The sequence below is a fragment of the Pocillopora verrucosa genome, chromosome 13, assembly GCF_036669915.1.
Source record: "Pocillopora verrucosa isolate sample1 chromosome 13, ASM3666991v2, whole genome shotgun sequence".
NCBI classification, from domain to species: Eukaryota; Metazoa; Cnidaria; class Anthozoa; order Scleractinia; family Pocilloporidae; genus Pocillopora; species Pocillopora verrucosa.
In genome coordinates this window covers 6376180-6384353 of record NC_089324.1, presented here as the reverse complement: position 1 = coordinate 6384353, position 8174 = coordinate 6376180, and the positions used below count along the sequence as shown (strand labels likewise).

Sequence of the window (8174 nt, the reverse complement as noted above, 5' to 3'; positions counted from 1 at the left end):
GCAAATTCTAGATATCATTTTAATGAAAATGTGTGAGATGCATTATGGAAAATATACATTATGATTCAAAGGTGTAAAGGGTTTAAGGGAGAAGAGAGATTGCTTTAGGAAGTGGGAAGCTGCCCGAATTAATCTTATTATAAGGAAATTAGATCAAATATAACCTACTGGAAAGACAATTGTCACAGCATCAGACCACCGTTTCCACACGGAACTATGATAAGAGAGATGGGGGGGGGGGGGGGTAAGTTTCCAAAGAAACTGTAGCGCTGCGTTGGTGAGACAGTATAACAGGGTGATTTCGTTTTACCAAATAAGTTGATAATACAATTTCGCCACCGTAAAGAGTTTCTAAGGCTGTCGTTTTGAGGTTCACCCTTTGCCATTCAGTTTGACGAAGAGCTAACGCTTAAAACTTCAGCCTTGGAAACTCTTTACAAAATTACATTATCAACTCAGTTGATGAAACCAAATTATCTCATGATAAGAGAGGGCGTGTGAAGATCAAATACGATTACAAAAAAAAAACCAAGTACCACAAGCAAAAGTCAGTATTTTCCTATATGTTCTCATTTTACTGAGTATGACAAACTTGTGATAAACAATATACAATGCTAAAAAATCGTCCTCCAAGACCAAAATAAATGACTTGCCAAAATGTTCTTGAAATGAGATTCCTAGTTAATGTACTTGTGGCCATTTTGTCTGCTTTAAAGCATCCTCCCATTTTCAGTTACAGAAAATTTCCCTTATTTACTTCAGGTAGTCTGATTATTACAAGACTTTACAAGCTATATGTAATGAAAACCGCCCTAAATACGACCAACTAGGACATGCATGCTACGAAGTTAACTATTAAAACCCCAAGGGTGATCAGCATCTAATTTCTCCTAGCAATAATACTGCTAAACCATTCACTAAGATCATGAGAACAAAGGAAATGATCGCTACCACAAGAAGCTTTGATTGTTGAACAAATTCTCCTCGTCAGTATCAAAAGATGTGTATAAAGAAAAGTATGGAGAATATGGATACTGATGTTAGGGTGTAAAGAACTGACGAAAGGATAAATTCGGTCTACTCAAGAACTACGTATATTAATTAGATACTTGCTATTGTTAAGGAGAAAGTGTTTCGACATGATTTTTATGACAATTGCATTTTTCTAAGGAAGCAAAGGTTTACATAGTGATAAAAAATTCTAACAGAGTAATTTTTAGTATTATATTTTTCAAATACAAAACGTAAACGGATGGAAAAAGTCAGGAAAGGTGCCGGGCCCGAGTCTCTCAATTTGGTAGGGGTATCTTTAAAAGAAAGAGATCCTACCACACTTGAATCTTTTACTTCTCAACATTCTTAATTAACAGATGCAAATTTTCACTTTTGCTGTCATGCAATTCACAGAATCAAGCGAACTAAAAAAGAGAAAAAAAAACCTGAGCTTTCTTAAACAATTAATCAAATCAAAACTTACCAATTGAAAGTATGTTTTTGTTATGTTTTGACAGAACTTACTGACCAATGAGAGAACTTGTCTTCATAAACCCATATAGAAAAATCTACAGTTTATCTATCTATTTATTTATTTTTTTGTTTACTTTACTATGATACTGGCCCCTTTTTGAGATTCCAAAGAAAAACTGAAATTTTGGAAAACTGCGTTCAAACATAATGTGCTAAAAATTGGACCTTGGTAGTTTTCATTTTGTTTTCACATTAATTAATCAGATCTCTTCGCTTTCTCGATTTCTTGCCAATGTTTTTAAAGGCAAAGATAAAAATTTCATGATTTCTGGAGCACACTTCTCCTTCAACTTATCACATGGCTAGAAATCGAAGACATCATGGCGGCTAAGCATGCGCATAAAAGACAAATTACGGAGTTTAAATATGGCGGCTGCATAAGGCTTTCTGTGGGAAAATTTTGAAAATCAGGCACAGTAATTTTCTGGAAGCGTGTACTAAAAATGCCCTCGTCTGAAATGTATTAGAAGAGTGTCCAGATCACTCACCTCCGTTCTCAAACTCTTACGATTTCGCTACGATCTGCCCCAGTCGAAGAAACTTTAAACCTTTTTGGTGCCTTAAGTGTCTTAAAATGGCTTATGTTGGTCAGCTAAAGCTTCTCCTGCAGCCACAACAAGGGTTGTTTTATCAATTGCCCACGTCTGTTCGATCTCTTCGAAAGCCGACCTTCTAATTGAAGGCTATTTAAAGTCATACAAGTGTGAATCCACGCTGCCAAACGACTTCCAAAAGTCCAAAAAAATTGCAATGCTATGCTATTGCTATGGCAATGGAGAACCATCTTGTTCAACCCCATCAAATTTGCACATGCATGAGTCAAACATGAAATTATCTTATACTTATGTTGATCTGTTTGATTACTCTGTTCCGGGAAATGCATTTGCAATTAGCAGTGATGAAAAAATTAGACTAGAAGTTAATGAATCTTTAAGAAAAATTTGTGGAAAAGTACAAAGTGATTATGCAAAGGCCAAAGGGACAAGGAGGAAAGAGGAACTCAACTCAAAAAAGATGTTTGATTTTAGTGGGATGCACAGACGCAGTAAGGTGAAACGCAGCTCGTGTTGCGTCCGCGACATCAGCCGCTGACTGACCTCGATTTCTAGCCATGAGCTCTTTCATTCTTTCGGCACCGCAAATCAGATCGAATTATCTACACCTGAGGCAGCTGGAGTTTTGTATTCGAACGTGAGCAACTGAATGCGATGGTTTCCCAACTCACACACAATAATGCGGCCATCACTTAGCACTGAAATCGATCGAGGGAAATCAAATTCGCCAGGATCTCTACCTTTTGTTCCAAACTTAGCAACAAACTTTCCACTCAGCTCAAATATCTGTACTCTGTGATTACTTGTATCGCAGACCATCAAGTGTCCTGACTTGTTTACTGACAAACCGTTGGGATTTTCAAATTCTCCGTCCCCTCTACCTTGCTTTCCAAACTTGTACTGAAAGGTTCCATTCCTGTCAAACACTTTAATACATTGGTCACCCCTGTCTGACACTATGAGATATCTATCACATTGAACGCAGTGGACAGGAAAATTTAAAGAGCCTTGCCCACCAAACTTTCTTAAAAACTTTCCGTCAGGGGAAAATATTTTGATTTCCTTGTTACCTTTATCAACAACAAGAATATTTCCATCACTATCCACAGATAAACCGCGAAGAAAACTGAGCTGAGTATTATGGCTTCCTTTTCCTCCAAATTTTCTTAGGAAAACACCCTCCCCACTGAAAACCTGGACTCTATGGTTATCTTGGTCTGCCACAAAAATATTCCCATTTTGGTGAAATACAATTCCCTTCGGCTTACTAAATTCTCCCATCCCGTGACCTTTTCGACCGAAGGATCTTAAATTATGTCCATCAGTGTTAAAGATTTGAACTCGGTGGTTATAAGATTCGGTTACAGCTATCTCATCACTGGCATTTACTGCCAAACCACAAGGCTTATTAAACTTCCCAACGCACGAGCCGAAAGTTCCAAAAGTTGAAACGATAACAGACTTAAACTGTTTTACCTGCACAATCAGAGGATTTCCTAGAGTTTGTTCTCCATTTACCTTGACTCTCACTATGAATCTGCCTAAATCTCTTGGAAAGTAGCTGATGCGATAATTTCCGTCTCCATTGTTGTTTATTCGCACCTCTGTGTCACATTTTCGATGTTTTTCGTCAGTGATCTCTACTGTTACATTGTCATGTTGAAAATAACATCGCTCTCCTTGAGCGTTTTTCGTGACCAAAACAAACTGCACCTCGCGTCCTACAAAAGCTTCGCTCAGTTCTTTGCCCTCCGTAACAGACATTCCTGCTTCCGTTTTGTTGCATGCATGTAGTACACTTCCAATTTCTTCGGAGTTGACTGTATCTAGCATCTTTTGATTTTCCATGAAAACCGGAGCAGGAAAGTTATTCGGGTCACGCTTAATCGGTTGGCTTTCATTTTGAGTCGCAATGATTGCGCACAATGATTTCTTTAGTTGAACGATTTCAGCGTCTGTACGTCGCGTCAAAAGCTCGTTGGTTTTTTCCAGCGTTGATTCAATGCTCTTTATTTGACTCTCAGTCTCCGTTTTCTCAGCTGTTAGAGCTTGAAGGGATGTTTTTGTTTGGCTTTCAACCTTTGCAATAATATTTTCCCTCTTCGCTTGAATGACCGCGATCACGTCGTCGACAAATCTATGAACATTTCTTTTCGCGTCTTCGCCTTGTTCAATCAGTTGAGCGTACTCCTTTTCGAGCTGACCAACAGTGTTCATCTTTGCTTGTAAATTGCGTTTCTGATCTTCAGTCAATGATTTGATTTCAATCTTTTGCCTCTCAGCTTCTTCTTCTAAGTGTTCCAAGGCATGACCTGCGTGGTCCATCAAAACACAAGTTTGGCAAACCGCAGCGTCGCAATTTTTACAAAAATATTTCAGCTCTTCTTTCGCGTGTCGCTGTTTTGAGCAAAAGGACGGTCGTTTTATCACACACTCAAAGTCCTTCTCCTGAAAATCCTTGAGCGCCAGAACACGGTGATCTTTGTTACTTCGCATGATGTTGTGTCCAATGACGCATTCTTGGCAATAAAATATGCAACACTGGAAACAATAAGATGTCTCAGAGCTTTTCTTGTCGCAATTTCCACACTGTACTTGACTGCTTTTACATTCTTTTATGGCTAACACATCAATCAGGCCGTTCAGGTAAAAACTGGTTGGTAGATCTTTCAGATCGCCACTTTCCGGCACTTTGTTGAGAGCTTGGCATTTCGGACATCTGATTGTGTCTCGGCCATGACTTGTTCTGTGCCATTGCTTCAAGCACTTCAGGCAGAAACTGTGTAAACATTGGAGCTGTTTCGGATCCGTGAATATGGTAGTACACACTGAACACGAAACTTCTTCGCGAAGGTTATCAAGCAACGTTTTGATATCCATGTCGTTTTTAGACGCCAGTGTGCAAAGTAGTGTTTTCGAGGAATCGGTCAATTTGAAACCATGAAGCCTGTTGAGTTTTTTTTAGCCCTTCTACTCTCAGAAGTGATTAACCCGTAACTTCTCCCCATAATATCCATATATTATCAAGTGAAAAGGTAATGAGAATACTCAGACTTATCAGGTTGAAGTTGTCATCTAGATGAAACATTAAATTCTCGTAACTAATTTACAAGGAAATGTGTTGCAGCTACACGGGAGAATTGACAATCAAATCTTGGGAGTTAAAGGGTTAATCAGCAATTCTTGGAATCAGCGCTAACCTAATCTGTTGTTTTTAAAGCTTGTACGTCAATCAAATTGTCTCGCCTGATCCTCATGACCCTGCTATAAGCATTCTTGCTGAATGAAACTGAAAATTATCTAGAACGATAATATGATTGCTCGTACTGCACTACGCATCCTTAACTGCGCATGAAAATCACGTAATCAGGCGAAGACCCTTGCGCGCATTCCCAGAACAAGGTATTGTTTTTCAATCAATGGACCAGGTACAATGGTCTTCAGCTCTTCCGCGAGGACGATCGACCATATTTTTTATCGCATAAATTTGTTGAACAAATCATCCCCTTTGAATTGAGTGAGTAAAAAACCAACTTGAAGGGAAAATGGATATAGCCAAAAGCGTGTGCGAAGCCCATTACTCGGGGAATGCAAATTATGACCTTGAAAGCAACGAGCCGAACTTTTTGTATCGATGTCGTCTAAAATTGCGTGATTTCTCTACAAATTATACATTAATTGTTTCGTACACTCGAGACTTTCAACCAATCAAGTTATTTTCAAGTGTTACTTTAAAAACCCTTGCTTCCAGCCACCGCAAAAATTACCGTGAACCGATGAAATGATGCGCGTGATTAGCACCCGATCGAGTGTTCGTTAACTATTTTTCCTGAGGAATCACCTTAAAATGAAGAAAACAGACGGCAGACCCGGCTCCGGCCCCTGAAAAGCCGTAGAAGTTTAACTGAGGTGAATCCGATGACAAAACTCAGCATTTGTTTAATTTTTGTTCCTGAAAGCACGATCAGTTAATCCAAGAGATGAACTGAGGGTTTTTTTAATCCAAAGCCGCTGTGAAGTCGATGAGCTCCCTAACCGACGTTTAAGGCGATTAAAATTTGTCCAAACATGCGAAATGGCGAAATTGTTCTCGGCAACCCACAAAATAATGCTAAGACATAAACTCATATTTGATCAAAATAAGGCATTATTTTTCTCACTATTTTCGTAACTCTAACATCCCCTGTAAAATATGCAAACTGGAAATTAGACGTAAATAATGTTTATTTAGAAGAAAGTCTTGCGTGCCTATCTCCTTTACGATGAATTTGACATTCAGTGTTAATTAAGTTGAATATGAAATTTACACTGGCTAGAGAAGGTATCTCGAAAGTTAATAGCTTTCTTCAGCTTTTTCAAATGTACAGTGGTTCGGCAGGGCGATAGGAAACGAAACATCTTGTGGGAATGGCCTAAGCTAAAATATATTGGATTATGTTGCAATACGACAAAAAATATATTTGCATAGAAAATAAAACCCGACCTGGAGGAGTTTAGTTTCGCAATAGTTTGCCTTTTAACACCTTTCTTAGTACAAACTCTCCTCCTTTGAACGTCACGCAAACTATTAGTGGTCAATAATGATAATCATCGTAGGAATAAACAAGCTAGGTGTATTTAACACCACAAGAGAACTACGAAAACAGTTACCTGTACATAAAAACACTGTATAGATGGCCAACTAGAACATGCATGAAACGTGTAAACGAAACGTGATCATAATAAACCAATTCAATCGAATCTCTAACAACCAGACCTACTCATATACTTGCTATCGAACGGGGAAAATGTTTCGCTGAGATTTCCGTAAGTACAAATAAGAATATCCCAGACAAAAAAATCGCACGGCCAAATAACAAGCCTTGTTGTTAACGCTTTGTTTTATTCTAGCGACAGACTGTCGTAATGTTTGGTGTTGTTTTCATGATTGCAATGTTCCTATTCCTTCGGTGCTGATAGTTTCCAATAAACTTTCATTTCCCACGAAAACCATAGCAGACAGCCTGTCAAGATCACGGTCTGCTGGCTGTAACTGATCAGCCTCGTCGAAGAGCATGGACTCCATAAATTGACTCAGTTGAACGACATCGATATCAGCACCCTGCGATAACAGTTTCTCAGCTCTTTCTAATGATGATTCTAATGAGGCGAGCTGGTTCTCCATCTCCTTCTTTGGCGCGATTACAGTTTCGTTTGCTTCGTTTTCTACTGCCGCTATGAAATTTTCCTTCTTCGATTCAATAGTTGCAATTAACTTATCCACAAACTTTTGAACATCTCTTTTCACGTCTTCGCCATGTTTTATAATTTTAGCACATTCTTCATCAATTTTATCAAGAGCGTTCATCTTTTCTTGTAAACTGCGTTTCTGTGCTTTAAGCAGTGATTCGATTTCAATCTTTCTTCTTTCAGCTTCTTCATCTATGCTCACCAAAGCGTGACCTGCATGATCTATCACAACACAGGTTTGGCAAACTGCCATCTCGCATTTCTTGCAAAAATATTTCAGCTCTTCTTTCTCGTGCCACTTCTGTGGACAGAAAGAAGGTCGTTTCAACACATCCTCAAAGTCCTTGTCTTGGAAATCTTTGAGCGCCAGAACACGATGATCCTTGTTGCTTCGAAGGATGTTGTGTCCATTGACGCATTCTTGGCAATAAAAAATGCAACAGTGGAAACAATAAAAACTCTGAGAGCTTTTCTTGTCGCAATTTCCACACCGTACTTGGCTGGCTTTTCGCTCTTTAATGGCTAAAACATCAATCAAGCCGTTCAGATAATAACTGGTCGGTAGATCTTTCAAATCGCCACTATCGGGCACTGTGCTAAGAGCTTGGCAATCCGGACATTTGATTGTGTCTCGACCATGGCTTGTTTCGTGCCGACGTTCCAAGCATTGTAGACAGAAATCATGGAGACACGGGAGCTGTTTTGGGTCCGTGAATATGTTTTTACAGATAGTACAACATACCCGAGCACGGAGATTGTGGAGAAACGTTTCAACATCCATCGAAGGCGAGGGAGCAGAAAGCTTCCTTCGTTGTCACCGACACGAAAAAACAATGACGCCTTGTGTGTCTGTGTTTTGCTAGC

At 39.1% G+C, this 8174-nt stretch overlaps 1 protein-coding gene across 1 annotated transcript; it reads right to left on the bottom strand.

Moving 5' to 3' along the window:
- Positions 1-562: 562 nt before the first annotated feature.
- LOC131796997 (E3 ubiquitin-protein ligase TRIM71-like) lies at positions 563-8174 on the bottom strand. Its single transcript, XM_059114608.2, has 2 exons — positions 7010-8174; positions 563-5028 (listed from the first exon to the last, which is right to left on the bottom strand). Exons 1-2 carry the CDS (start codon positions 8089-8091, stop codon positions 2670-2672), a joined length of 3441 nt encoding a protein of 1146 aa, XP_058970591.2. The 5' UTR covers positions 8092-8174; the 3' UTR covers positions 563-2669.